Genomic DNA, 15,701 nt, shown 5'->3' on the forward strand with positions numbered 1-15,701 from the left:
CTTTCCACGTATTATAATTTGAGTTAAACTACCCATTCCTCTGTTTTGCAAGATTCTTGCTCCAGTAGGAGTAGAGGACAGGGGGAACCCTTTCAGTACTATTGGCCATATCTGTTGTAACAGGCAAATGTCTGTGGCTCATGGAAAAGATCTTTGCATTACTTCAAGTGGCAATATTTGATAACACCAGAAGTCTTACTTGTCTGTCTGTAGGAATCGGTGTGTCTTTATCAATGGCATCATATTTTGCTTGTATGGCACCCTAAATGTGGAAGAACAACACCCAAATTTAGAAAGTCATTACTAACATAAATGCATGTGACAGTGTACACACTGACATACAGAAATTGACTGTTTTTGTTAGTTAGCAACTTTTTTTTTCCCCTGAAAATTTTTCCCAAAATACAGAAAATTCTGACATCTGAATTTCAAACAAAGCCATCTTTATTCTGTTATCAGGACATATAAACCTTTTTATGACCTCCTCAGTACAATCTTCAGCAATTTTCAGTTGTTTATGCAGAAAGTTGTGTACTTGATACAGTTTTCCATTTTCAAGTTAAAAAATGCTCTTCAGTTTGAATTCAGTGCTTATCTAAACCACAAGCAAGTGGCTTTCAGCAACATCTCTCTGAAGGCACTGAATCCAGCTATACACATCCAATATATACTACTCTTACATAGCCTGTCCTTGCATGAATCCCAAGACAGGCATGCTGACAAGTCCATCTTACTACTACAGCACAGGGAAACACTATCTGCATTGTACAGATGATAAGCTTATGAAGCATGAGAACTGCCTCAACTCTCAAGACCCAGGCCACAACCCTGAGCAATAACTGTTATTTACATCTACAGCTTTTTTTTTTGGTCTTATTAGATAGCACTCAGCAGATCAACTCCTAAGCTAGATATCCTAAATAACCTGGATGTGTTATCTATGAGAACCTCTTTGCTGCACTACAAGCAAATTGCAAGCAGGGTAGATGCAAGAACAGGGTAGTCAAGCAATCTCTGTGAGGAGCTGTCACTTCTGGGACATTCCTTTCTAGTCCTTTGTCCAAAAGTGTTACATTTATTTATTCTCTAGTCTTTGGAGAAAATGCATTGGTGAGAAAAATACATTTGGTATGTTTCATCCTGTTTTGCCCAACTATTACTGACTGGAGCAGAAGAATTCTAAACTGCATTTGTCAAAAATATTTAAAATTAAAGCAAAAATAAATTTAAAATATTAAAGCAAATATTAAAGCAAAAATATTTAAAATCAAAGCAAAAAGAAAAAAACCTGTCAACAACCAATTGTATTTAAACAATCTAGCAAAGTTTGACTCTGTAAGTAGTATTTTTCCTCCCCTTAATCAAAATTAAAGGCATTCAAATTTGCATACATTCTCTGAAATCAAATAATCTTAAGAAAAAAAAGCAAGCCTGAACATTGTCTCCATTCACACAATTTCATGACTCATTTTGTTTGAAATTCCAGTAATTCTACCTGACAAATCTTCAAATCCATTCCATCTTCCCTGTCAAATCCCACTGCTATCCCATTCCCTCCCAGTAAGTATAGCAACTTCGCTAATGCCCTCCCACTACCCTTACCTCAACACCCAACAGGGCAGCCCAGGTTATGCCTCTCAGAAGAGGAGGGATGTCAACTCTGGCTTCTTTCCAAATTTGGTTTTTCTTATATGGGTAGGCCTTCAAAGAGAAGAAATTAACAGCAAAAAAAATGTTACTATGTAATTGAAATAATTCAAATCCCAGTTCTGGGATGGTGTTTCCTTCAAAAGACAAATGCTGTCAGCCAAAACAGAGAATGCCAGTTTTACAAGTTAATTTCATTCCTAACTGGAAGGCCTAGATGGAGAAACTCTGTTTGATGTTAAAATACTCATTTCTTCTCATTAATGTATTCATGTGCTTTCCCACGGTGGTCTCTTGATCTCTGCTCCCTTTTTCAATTATTTGGTCCTTTAAAAATCCTCAAATTAACAGATCAAATCTAATTATCCAGCATCAGAAAGGTTCCATACCTTCAACAGCCTGTCAAACAGGACAATTCTATTTAGCTGGTATTCTGTGTCCCTCTCCCGGATGATGAGAGGAAGACTTGCAGCTGCAGACAGCTCATTACTACTATTTGAATGAGGTAAAGCTGACTGTCTGGAAAAAGAGTTAGGATAGTAGCAGTGAACAGCAAGAAATACAAATCACCATAAGAAAAATTAATATCCTGTGATGCATTTCTGAGTCATAAACAAATTTAAATGGACACTTTTGAATATTCTGTTCTGGAAATCAACTAACAAAACAGTTGATTTCCAGAACAGAGAAACAGGCTAGGATCCTTGGTTTGGTACCAGGGCCCTAAGTCCACTACTACAGTGTTTATCAGCTCTTAAGTCTAAAAGCCAAACAAGTACCTGTTAGGTTTGCTTTTGGAAGACAGCTGTGTCTAGCCGTGCAGTGTGCCACTCAAATAAAACTAGTGGTTCAAAATTCAGTCTCTCATATATGTGCAAGCTTACACACAAACTTACTCATCTTCAAGCAATGGATAAAATGCTTCCCCACCAACATCTTTCAGTCTCTGAAAAGAAGAATAAAACCAATTCATTATCAGAAAGCTGCTCCAAATTCAAGTGGAAATATTTAGTGGAATAAAGATCAATTAGCAATTTATTTGCCAAACTTCCTAGCTTGCCTTGAGACCTAAGCATTAGCTCAGTCCTCCATCAGCAAAGAAACACACAGCATTGAACACTATAAACTTTTGCTAATAAAGGCTTTTTGAGTTGATAGAAGTTGTTCTGCCTAAAGATAACACTCATTCATAAATCTGCTTACAGACAAAACATAGTTCTATGAGCCATGGATTAAACAGATAGTTAAATGGAAAGTTCTATTATATAGTTCTTTTTCTTTTCCTCATTTTTCTACATGGACTTCCTACCCAAGTAGCTGCAAAGCAGCTGAACAACTTGGTTTTATATTTTTAATCAGTTCAGGAGTTACACAAATTTGAGTTCCTCTCAGCATCTGAAAGTTACACACAAATATAGACGCTCTCTGGAAAGGTAAACAGGCAAACATGCATAGACTTTTGCCTGAAGTTTTCAGATATCTTTGATGCACCATGATAAATGTCTAATACCACCTTCCCTGCAGTGTTCTGTTTTGCAGTTCAACCCCTAACTTAAAGGCATACGGCACACTGCTCGTGCCTCCTGGGATTGACAGTACAGTTCATTCTTAGTTCATTCAATACTTATCCTCTTTTGATTATAAGCATCATGTTCTGCTCTATAAAAGGTGTTTAAAGAAATGCATAAGTTCAAAAATTTATTTCAGCTAACACTGCAAGGTTCAGGCTTGAATATTGCCCCAAAACCAAATTTCAGTATATACTTATTTGTTGCTGCATTTATAGAAGTAGGGGGCGATAAGAACTTTAAAAGATTAAAAAGTTTTAAAAAATGCTTATAAGCTACCCTTTCTGCAGGAACAACAGTAGGAGGTGCAGTGCATGTTACCTTCAAAATAGCTGTTGCATATTCTTAACCTCCTGTGCTTCGCCCCCAGATCCCACTAACCAAGCAACAAAATAATCCAGTTATTTGGTCTCTTTTCATGCATTTGTGTGAAGCAATGCAAAGTTCTACCAAAGAAATACATTTATACAGTATTTGCCACATTGCCACTAAAATTAAGATAACAGTGGCAAAGATTAAGACTTTAGGAGTCACCTTTCTTTCTGTATTATTCCTAAAGACTGTGACAGAATTGCATTCACTGCTATAAAATGCAAGCTGCAAATAGTACAGCATAAATTTTTAATTCTACAGCAATAAAGCTCTACATGTGCAGAGACATGAACAATTACCACATTTCAGTAATATATGCAGTAAATCTTGCAACTTATCATGACATCACGCAAAATTACGAGTTAACTCATGTTGATTTTTCCACTGAAGATGAAAACTGCATTACTGCATTCAGGCAAAATGCTCTGAAGTAATCTTTTGAACTAGTTGTTTCATAGCTATATGTTCAAAAGATTAGTAATTAGCTACTAGAAACTTGGTATAAAGGCTTTCAGGAGCTGCAACTGAACTGAATCAAGTTTATCTTCTTTTGGATCTTGTGTGCCACCTACAGAGAGGAATTAAACAATGCAAGATGACACTGTCCAATTAATTTAGCAATACTGGAGAATATCAGGTACCACAGAACTATTTGGGCTTCACCAGAACAAAGTAGGTAACAAAAATAGGGAAAGGGAGGGACACAAGAGGGGGATGGAGGAACAGAAGATAAATCATATTTAGTAAGCTTTTGCAGACAAAGCAATCTACTAGCGTAAATCAGAATCTGAATTGGACGCTAAGAAGTATTCTCTTACAATCAACAACACTGTCATTTGAAGGAACAGCAGTACGAGCTGCTGTTACATATTCTCTTCAAACAAATGTTTCTACAGTGAAGACAAGTGCACAATATTCTTCTTACGTTTCGGAGCTGGCACAGAGACAAAGTCACAGTTGTGTCATCTAGGAGGGAACTTCTATCTCGTCCTTGCCCAAAGCTCTCACCATCTTCTAATACAAAGCTTCAAAAGGGAGTTAAAAAAAAATAAGGTCATTTTAAAACACAAGACTTGAGTTAAAAGAAAATAAAACATTTTTACATCGATCAGTTTCCTCTTTAAAACAAAATACTTGTGCTTAGAAGTATACTGTATTTACTGTGCATGGCATGAAGCCTGCTATCAAGGGAATGTACGATCGCCTTAAATTATTCAAACAATTTTTGGAGGAAAAAGGCACATTTCAGGTTTTCTATAACTTTGGTTTGCACACAAAAGAACAGTAATGAGATATGGAATTAATATTCCCTTTTATTCCTTGGCCTGGCAGAGACCAGGACTGCCATTTATTGTGAAAAGCAAAAATAAAACATTATTGTAATCTGAAAGCCATTTTCCACCATGACAAAAAACCCAAGCAGAAGTCTGACACAGACCTTTCCTGCTGCAGACTGTCAAAGGATACAAATGCATACAACACAGCGCACACAAATGGTCTATTTTGTGATATTTTTAAAGCTGATCACATGAAGTTGATTTCCAGAAATTAAGCTAGCATTCTCAGTACCACTTAGAAGATGGAGTTAGATTGTACTTTTGAAATGAACACCTCATCTTCAACACAGATAGTATGACAAAAGTATTTTCCCCTCATAATTCAAAAGGACATGCATTCACCTGTGGGTACAGAAATAGGCAATCCCTTGAAATCCACACTAATTCTGCACCAAATTTCACATCAAATCTAGCTTCACCTTTTTTTTTTTCAAGTTACCGCATTTTGGCTGTACATTGACTTCATGTGTTTTTAAAACCCAGAACCAGCAAATTGATCTATATGGACACATAATCATGCTTATTAAGATCAGCTTCTAAGATGAAAACATGAATATACTAGATAAAATTGCAACATGCATAGCAGTAAGATAAACGCAGTAATGTCTACAATGCTGTCACAGAACTGTAAGTCAAACCTCAGTTCTTTTAAAAAAGTAAATTAGCCAATCTGATGAATAACTGGGTTGACCATTCAGCTCTGCTGCCCTGCAAAAGGGATTCAGAACGTAAGAATTTGCTACAGAATGTATTGAATTAAATTACAATTACAAATACACTGTTGAAGCACAGTGAGATGTTTTTACTAAAACTTAATGGTATTGTAAAGTGTGCTAAATTCAGGGACTTACATGTCAGTGTTTTGCACTTCACCTACATTTCTTCAGATTTCAGAAAGAACTATGAAGTGCAGGCAGGCAACATATATGAGGCACTCATATAATGTCATGAATTGGGTAAGAGAGGGAGTGATATGATTTCCTGCTGTTCAAGAATGCTATTTTCAATATTTTTCAGTAATACAGGTCTTGAAACCAAAAACCAAACCAAAACGTTTTCTCAGATCACTAGCCTTCTCCATCCATTCTTCTTTCTCTTAAAGTGCTTCTCCTTCCTTACTTGGGAAGTGTGCAGACAGGTGGCTTTGATCGAATGATTTCCTTGTTGACAAGCTCTTTCTCCAAGTCTCCTCCAGCCAAACACCACAGGTAATAAACCTCTTCAATTGATCTTTCTGCTAGGTAATCATTATCTTCATCTATCAGGAGAAATCACATAAAAATTAATTGCAGCTTTTTAGGTAACCTGTATTTCTTCCTACCACTCCAAACACATACTGTAAAAAAAAAAAAACACAACCCAAAATTACTATGCTTTAAAGGTCCTAGACCTTAACATGAAGTCAGCAGAAAAGCAATCTTCCCTTTGCAAGTGCTCTTTGGGAGGATTTTCAGAAAAAGTAGATGAGTAAAAGTCAGAAAAAAGCAAATATTTGTGCAGTTAGCCTCGGTGCCAGAAAATAGTACCAATCAGATAAATACACTGAAATGTGGACTTTTGCTTCCTGTGTGTCTTTACGAAAACAACCACCACCACAAACAAACAAAAAAGCCTAAATGCAAACACTATCTTAGTCTCCCAAAACTGCATAATGACAGTTTCTGAACAAGTAGGAAACTCTGAAGAATTCAGAAAAAGTTAATGAGGACTTCAGAGTGGTAACACTTTCAGCATATGCAGTTTTAAACTTAGAAATGTTGTCATGTATTCTAGAATGTGACCTTTTTCACAAGGATTTCCAATACTTCCAAAAATCATGCTGTGAGCCAGCAGAATCCTCTTATCAACTCACAACACAATTTTGTGAAAAATAAAAACCAAACAACCAAAAAAATCCCCAAAAAAACCCAAACCAAAAACTAACAAAACAAACCCTTGTACATGCACATGTCCAAATTTCAAAGGCAAAAATATTGATATTCCAAGTGAGACTTGAATATTAATGATAACTATTTATTCCCCAAGATTGCTGCGCAAAATCAAGATGCCCTCCTTTGACATGCACGTATCTCTCAAAACATGCTTGCCTGTATTGCTGCCCATCAAAACAACTTACTATAATAATGCAGTGTTGTAATATTTAATCAGTCCCCCTCCAACAAAATATTAAAAGAAAACACGAATACATTTTATTTTCCTTCCCCCTGCAATGACATTTATCACAATACCTGCTTTTACCTTTACATAATTGACTTATGTCTTCAGGAAGTGTTAAATTAGCACATCTTGGAGAAGATGAGAACAGACCAGCGGGTTTGTGGAAGAGAGGATATAGTGAGGATATTTCACTGAACAAACTGTCATGCAGCAATTCCTCTGGAGTTGGCCTTGAATTAAGAAAATAGAATAAAACACTAAAATGCTTCCAGAAATGTTACATTTTAGTGTGAAATGTCCCTAGGAACAAATATTGGCAAGTTATTTTAAATTATCATAGAGTCATAGAATAGTTGGGGTTGGAAAAGACCTTAAGATCATCTAGTTCCAACCCCCCTGCCATGGGCAGGGATACTTCACACTAAACCATGCCACCCAAGGCTTCGTCCAACCTAGCCTTGAACACGGCCAGGGATAAAGCATTCACAGCCTCCCTGGGCAACCCATTCCAGTGCCTCACCACCCTCACAGTAAAGAATTTCTTCCTTATATCCAATCTAAACTTCCCCTGTTTAAGTTTTAATCCATTACCCCTTGTCCTATCACTATAGTCCCTAATGAAGAGTCCATCCCCAGCATCCTTGTAGGCCCCCTTCAGATACTGGAAGGCTGCTATGAGGTCTCCACGCAGCCTTCTCTTCTCCAGGCTGAACAGCCCCAACTTTCTCAGCCTATCTCCATACGGGAGGTGCTCCAGTCCCCTGATCATCCTCGTAGCCCTCCTCTGGACTTGTTCCAACAGTTCCATGTCCTTTTTATATTGAGGACACCAGAACTGCACACAATACTCCAAGTGAGGTCTCACAAGAGCAGAGTAGAGGGTCAGGATCACCTCCTTTGACCTGCTGGTCATGCTCCTCTTGATGCAGCCCAGAATATGGTTGGCTTTCAGAAATTTTAATAGCAAAAACATCTACCAATTTTGTTTAATTCCCGATACATAACACACTACATAGTCTGTTTACAGCCCCAGTTCAGATCTCACCTTCACTTTATGCACATCACAACCATTTTATTAATTTCCCTTTAATTCCTTTAAGCAGAAATAAAAAAATGCAAATGCAAAGCTTGGATTGAAGATCATGAGCATACTTCAGTTTTCAGAAGAAAGTTGTGGTAGACTGACATAATGAAAAAGTACTTTTAAAGAGGTGTGAAGAAAATAGCCCTAATTCTAGCTATTTCAGAGCTACAGCAACCACCACCAACTTCCAGACATGGAAGTAAAACCTGTGAACATAGAACTACAAATACCCGCATAGTTTTCCCCCAGAACATTTAGATTTAATCTCAAAGTTTTGCACAGTTGATTCCTGCACACGCAACCCCCGCAACTGAAAAGCAACAAATGCAAGAATTTCCTATCAGCACCATAAATCATCAGTATTCCAAAAAAGGTTCAGCAATAGGTCTTCTAATTTCTAAATTCATAATATCTCAGCAAAGTTTACAAGGACCTGGACTGAATACTTGCCTCTTAGAAGGTTGGAATGTAAGACATTTCTTCAGTAAAGCCATGATATTTTCAGAAAGGTCCTGGAACATAAGAAAAATATGGAGGTCTCTATTATGGTCTTAATTCAGCAGGCCACTTAGCTCATATCTAACTTTTAACATACACTGCCCTCCTTTGCGGCCAATAAAATTTCACACCTACACTTATGAGGCTAGCTGTGTTGGACCAAAATGCTCGGGGAAACAATTCTCATCTGCATTTGCTTGGGGAGGAGGTTGGTGGGTGGAGAAAGAACCTGGAAAATTTGCAATGTTTGCAGCACAGCTTTTTATTTGTAATTTAGATATTCTGTACCCAGCTTGAAAAAACACAGTACCTGGGAACTATCTTCTGCTAATAGAATCCTTTTGCAGAATGTCTCAAAACATACAGACACTACAATTCAGTGATTAACTGGGGGGGTGGGAAGGAGTTGAACAGTATAAACCTATGCTATCAGAACGTGCAAAGTGAACAAGATAGAAGACTAAATATCTAAAAAAAAATACTTAACCCCAACAATTCAAATAAAGTTCACAACTTAGTAAACTATCCAGACAGCATTAATATTTACTGAAATTGACAGTAATTTTGGAAACAGTAAATCTTACCAGTATGGTTATTTGAAAGGATCTTAAATAAGTCACTTATTTTCTCTCATACTGCAATACAGTAAGTGACAAAATAAGTTAAAAAAAAAAAAAAAGTTTGTATGTGTGAAATACCATACAACAATAATAAAATGCTTTGGATAAGACAGCATAGAAGAGCAAACTAGTTCCACAAACCTTAACAATATCAAGGCAACCATGTTCTTCTGCCAATACAGTTACAATATCATCTACACAGCCTTTGAAAGACAAAATGGACAATAAAAAGTTAAAGACTATACAAAAATTGATCCCAATTACACAGGATATCAGATAAAATGCCACCCCAATAAAAAGCACTTAACTTTGGCTTTTTATTGACATTGTCACATCACCCGAAAGTAAATTCTCAAAGTTAGAAATTAAAATTATTATTATCATCTATGCAGACAGAAAATTGAAGCCTAAGAAAGTTAAGTAGCACATCTAATTTAACAGTGAGAATCTTTTTGCAGGGTTAGTAAATCACAGAATCACAGAATCCCGAGGGTTGGAAGGGACCTCAAAAGATCATCTAGTCCAACCCCCCTCCAAGAGAAATCCACATTGTTAGTCTCTGCCAAATAAATTAAAACAGTGCTTCCACTTAAAAAAACTACCCCAGAAAACAAAAACAAACCTGAAAGAACTTAAAAATACCTGCATATAGAAGCTTGAAGTAATTTCATTTTGTTGCTACTTGCAGACAATACTAGCAGTATTTTATAACTTGTTTTCAACACTTTATTGAGAAAATAATTCCCAAGACAGGACATGAATGTTTTCTAGTGGGTAAAGGTTACCAGTAACTTGCATTCAGCTTGAAGGTGACTGAAATGCTTCAGGAAGCTTTATTAACAAATCAGTTACCAGAAGAGTCACAATTTCGGCATCTGAGCACTAACTGCTGAATGTTTCTACTGACAGTAACTAACTTTAACTGTATTATTATTTATTCTGGATAATAACAACTTCCTGATAAAGCTTCAAATTGCACATTCATGCCCTTCCCCTCCTGAGGGTTTATACATAAACCCCACAAGAAATCAAATTTTAAAAGCCACAAAACAGTACCACTTTCAGGATCATTTGCATTAAGAAGAAAGTCCATATCTACAGTAATGTTTTATAGTTTGTAGGTGACACCAGAAACAAAGGCATGGATCCAGCAGTACACTTTCGAGCTCTCTTTTTATTTTCCGTCTTCCTCTTTCAGTCCTGCTTCTCCCTGCTTGGGATTTGGTTCACAAGCACTGCTAGTTCAGGGGAAATCTTTTTTAGTGTCAGGTAATTCCTAACTCGTTTCATAAACCTCTTGAAACAACAAATAACCATCAAAATTACAACCTTTCTGCAGCATGGTGTTTTTTTTTTTTCTTTTTCAGTTGGTTGTTTTTTTATAGCCTGCTTTTACTCTAACATACTCATAGCTCTCCTGATAAGTTATTTTTCCTGTCATCCACCTGTGTACCTTCCCTAGACAAGCGGCCATGCTTCAAATGCCTATTTAATTTTGGAAATGAAAATTGACAAAAAGTAAACTGCTTTAGGTCTGAGCACCACCAGCTGAATAGTCCGTAAAGCTCTACTTATAGAACTGCTTGGAAACTTGAAAAATTGATTTTGTGCTACTTACCTAACATAATTATAAATTTCAATCTTTCTGCTATCTCCAAACTCTGGAATAATTTTCTCCCCTAAATGAATAACAAAATCAAGTCAACAGTTGAATGCTATTACACAAAAAAAAAAAATTAGATAGCATACACACCCATCTATATACAAAGACAGTGAAATGTTTTGACACCTGAATTTTTAGATTTAGGAAAACTATCTGTTAGAACAGAAAACATTACTTACGCCAACTATAGCAGAAACAGTTTCATGTCATCATAATGGAAAGAAATATATCATTTATAACATCTCTTAATTGGAACAAATGCAACCCCCCCCAAAACAACAACAACAACAACAAAAAAAAAACAACAAACAAAGCCTCAAGCTGCCTTAGCAAACCTCCAGGTCTATTATTAATTCAGTATCAGGCTCTCAAAAACCGTATTTTTTTCCACTGTGAGCATGAACAAAGGTAATTAATTAATAAACTTGGTAATCATCATAGCTTGTATTACTGCTCAGTGCTTTTGAAAAGTCATCTGAAAAATCCCTTTAAAGGTGTTTCAAAAAATATCATTATTGCTTTCAGAAAATGTATCATTCAAAACAACAAATAATGATCTATGAACACTATGGGAATTTATAGAAAAGTAGAATATGCCAAAGAAGACTATTCCCAGTGTCCTGATCTTTAGTATATAAAACATATTCTTGACCATGCAATTGTCTGACAATTTAGTTGTCTTATATGAGCCTAAATATCAAGGTATTTGTTAGATCATATGTATTCCAATAGAATGTTGTTGTCTTTGAATGAAAAAAGTCCAGCTTAACATATACAAATAGTAAAGACTATGCTGTCATAACTTAATTTCAACTGATAGAGTCAAATAAGAATTTTCCAAACAAACACTGAATTCTGAACACAAGTTCCTTAAACTCTGGTTATAAGACAGATTTTCCCTTCTCTCCCTTTTCATGAAACTTTTAGAAGTTTGTCATCCTTTCCAAGAAGGATGAGGGGATGAAAGCAATGGTTATTTCATGCTTAAAAGCAAAATTAAAACAAAAAAACATTATCCAGAGACACTTCTTGGTTCAGAAGGATATTACTCTCTAGGAATTCAATCATGCATTCACAGCTGTCCTTCATGGTTCACACATATACTCAGACCAAGCCAATATGCACCCAATTACTTGAACCACCACCAAATCTGTACAGGTAGGAATGCTAATGTATTCTGATATTTGGATTTGGGTGATGGTCAAAGTGTTATTAACCCCATACTAAAGAGCAATCAAGTTAATGTGACTATTCCCCAAGAGTCACAATCAAGAGAATTATCCTCTAACTTACCATGCAAAGCTCAAATAATATTATACCAAGAGACCACAGATCTGATTTAGGGCCAGAAGGCAGAGGCTTCTCACACTGAGTATGATCATTTGGTTTGACTATTCCCTGTGCAATTACTTCAGGTGCCAGATATGATGGGTGCCTAGAAAGATGCAGCAACATTAAGTAATATCCTGTCTGTCCATAAAAACTACATTTCAGTTACAGTAATCAAAATAATTTTGCATTCTGAGAAACTGGAATTCATTGCAGTGCAGATTGTTCTACTCTATTCAGTCAAAATCTACACATTGCAGCAAAGTTTCACTCCAATTGCAAAATACATAGTCCCTACTGTATAAAAGGTCAGATCTTAACCACTAGCTCTGCCTTTTTTTGAGAGGAACTAACAGCAGCTTTCAAAATTGTATGCCTACATATCTCAAAAGAAGCATATATTGAGTTCCAACACTAGGACATTAAATAAATGTATCCTAAAACTGTATTTGGGGGTAGTGGCAGTATTCCCCCTCTTACTGACAGTGTTCCCATCAAATAACTTTTAAATTTGTAAAACAAGTAAGAAAATGTGTTAAGGACATATTCTACCTTCTGCTAGATCATTTTAAAATAACATTATTGCTTTTGGTGTCAACAATTCATTATAATACTTAAAAAAATTAATCTGAAATCACCCTTCGAAGGGTAACAGCATTACTTCTTTCAGGCATCTTTAAGGATCAATTTGGTATTTCAATTGTAAACAGCATGATACCTCAAAAGAAACTAAAAAGTGGCAAGGAAACACTGCAACAAAGCGTATCACTTTGGCTAGACAGTAAGATCACTTGAAAATAAATCACAGACTGATAAAGAGAAGAGAGGCCTACAGTGGTGTGCAATAGCAAAGCACTGGCTGGCTTTTTCCTAAATCTGAAATTAGATTGTCCCTCCGGAATTTGAGTCATAAGGAATTGCTAGCATTTGAAGGTAAATCTAGGCAGCAAGAACTTATAGCACAGTTACAGTAACATGCTTGCGTGGCACCTGTTCTCTGTCTTCATTAATTTCACCTAGTCAGATGATAGTCACTTCAGTGACATGATTAGAAGCTTCTGTGTAAGGGGTATATGCACCATATAGCAATTAAAACAACTACCTATAACCTGTGCATACAACACACTTTTGAAGACGATGGATGCCTCAAAACACAAATGTATTTCCTGAAAAAAATAAATCCCTGATAAATTTTACTGTGTAGCTACATCCTTACCCTATAGGAAAATCAACATCAACACCTTGCGCAGTCATATGGTAGAGCCCAAATTTAGCCAATTTCACATGTCCCTGAAAAAGGAAAAAAAAAATAAAATTATTAAGACCAGCAAAATCTGACATCCGAAGAATCTGGCTTTAAGTTAAAAAAACAACAACAAACCAATAAAAACCCAAAGAAACCAATAAGAAACCAAACAAACCAAAACAACAAAAAACCCTGCAAACAACAACACTAACATTTGAAGTTGCTTTAGCTGTCAGAAGACAGATAAAAAGTCACCTGTCTCATCTGTTATGCAGAACTGCACTGAAAGTTAATAAGATGCTTATTTCTAATGCTTTTACTTTCCAAACACATTAAGTAATCACCTTGTTCAGACCACACAACAAAATCAGAACTTTGTAAGTTACAGTATATTTTCAGTAAATTAAAAAGGCTTACATACTCTAGTAAACATTTTTCCTGTTTGAAAACTGTTCAGAATCCTGTTTGACTATTAGAACTCCCTAAGCATCACCGCTATTACCTCACCTTTTTCATGTACCCAGCCTTGCTTCTCCAGTTCTTCCAATCAACTCATTACTATCTTGCTCTCATTAACTGTATCAACATATATATAAAAGAAACAAGTTTTCCAGGTGTTTGTTTTTATTCTGTGAAGGCAGAGAGTTAACACTGAAACAGCAAAAAATAGGCGTAGAAGTTAAAGTGAGGTATTATTTTTGCTGGGTTTTTGATTATACTCATCCAGCCTGTAGATGGTGCAACTACATCAGCAAGCTATTCAAAGTGCAGGGGGAAAGTTTTCAAGTTTATTGTTTTGTGCCCCATATTTTGCTCTTTTATAGATTTTAGGAATATCTTCAAATCCTAAAGTACTTTTGCTGTGAGAACATTATTTTTTCTTTCTGTCTTCAAGGATCTAGCTATTCTGGCTAAGCTTAGTAAGAAGTGGAAGGAGAGAGAGGTTACACAGACAGGTTAAGCTCTTTAGCTGTCAAGTTCAGATAAAGCAGCTACTCTGAGTACAACAGCAGCTATTAGTTTCTCTCAGCCTTTATAAGCGTAACCTATATGCCACACTGCCAACTCAACAGTCTGTGACAGAACTGACACTAGAATTTTAATAATCCAACAAGAAATATGTTGATATCTTAAAAGTCAAGTATCAGATCACCATGAAATGCAGAAAATATTAACAGCTAGTTAGCCAGGAAAAATACTTCCCTATTTAAACAACCAGAAAGGCCTTGTAACTAATTATAACAATGACAAGTACACTTAGACCACCACCTTCAGAAGAAAAGGGTGAAAAAAGTGGTTTGGGATACAAGAAAATGCAAAAGGAGAAAAATAAAATCTGAAATACATTTGAAATTTAGGAAATTGGGGGAAACTAGGCTAAAACAAACAAAACCAAAAAAACAAACCAACAGCCCCCTCCCCAAAAAACCCAAAGGCAACCAATTTGTTTCCAGACATGCATTTTTTCCCCCCATCAGAAGGACTGTGACTGCCCAATCTCCATATACATATATATGGAGATATACCTATATAGATAGCATTATACTTATTGGCAGCAAGAGAAAAAAACAACAAATAAACAAAACAAACCCATAGATTTACTCATGCAACTGTACCTTTCGGTCCAAAAGAATATTGCAAGGGGAGAGTGCTCGGTGGACCATTCCATGTTTGTTCATGTATTGCAAACCTTGCAAAACTTCATACGCTATGCATAAGATCCTTGAAGAACTGCAGGAAAAAGAAAAGGTAAAACAATATGTTTCCCTTTTTAATTTGTAAAAATTCCACAGCTATTCCAAACACAAACAAGACATTTACAATTCAAAAACAGTTTAAGGAATTAACACTGAATATGGTAGGATATGTTCAGTGCCCCACACAACTTAAAATCCCATAACTAGGTTTCTTCCTCTGAACTGGTCCTTCAAAACAGCACAGAACTGAGACAAAGTATAAAATACTCTCTGTGATACAAACTGTGAGATATGCCTTTACTAATTGGAGAAACAAAAAACAATGAAGTTTACCATCCAAACCATTCTGACTTAACCATGTATTTTGACAAAATTTATCATTTACTATAAGAACTGAAAGCCCTAAAGAGCAGTTCCCGTGAACAAGAGAACAGGAATTTGTAGAGAGACCACCAGTACTAGGCTTCCAAAGTACACTCAAAA

At 36.1% G+C, this 15,701-nt stretch overlaps 1 protein-coding gene across 1 annotated transcript in view; it reads right to left on the reverse strand.

Moving 5' to 3' along the window:
• Positions 1–15,701, reverse strand: part of TBCK (TBC1 domain containing kinase) — a 104,739-nt gene that overhangs the window by 60,896 nt on the left and 28,142 nt on the right. Inside the window, 13 exon segments of the mRNA XM_080633828.1 lie at positions 200–262; positions 1,603–1,701; positions 2,037–2,166; positions 2,544–2,593; positions 4,513–4,612; positions 6,044–6,182; positions 7,163–7,298; positions 8,594–8,677; positions 9,425–9,486; positions 10,902–10,962; positions 12,240–12,381; positions 13,492–13,565; positions 15,138–15,252. Of these exon segments, the coding sequence (XP_080489954.1) occupies positions 200–262; positions 1,603–1,701; positions 2,037–2,166; positions 2,544–2,593; positions 4,513–4,612; positions 6,044–6,182; positions 7,163–7,298; positions 8,594–8,677; positions 9,425–9,486; positions 10,902–10,962; positions 12,240–12,381; positions 13,492–13,565; positions 15,138–15,252 (1,255 nt within the window).

This window comes from Psittacula echo (genome assembly GCF_963264785.1).
Source record: "Psittacula echo genome assembly, chromosome: 1".
Taxonomy (NCBI): domain Eukaryota; kingdom Metazoa; phylum Chordata; class Aves; order Psittaciformes; family Psittacidae; genus Psittacula; species Psittacula echo.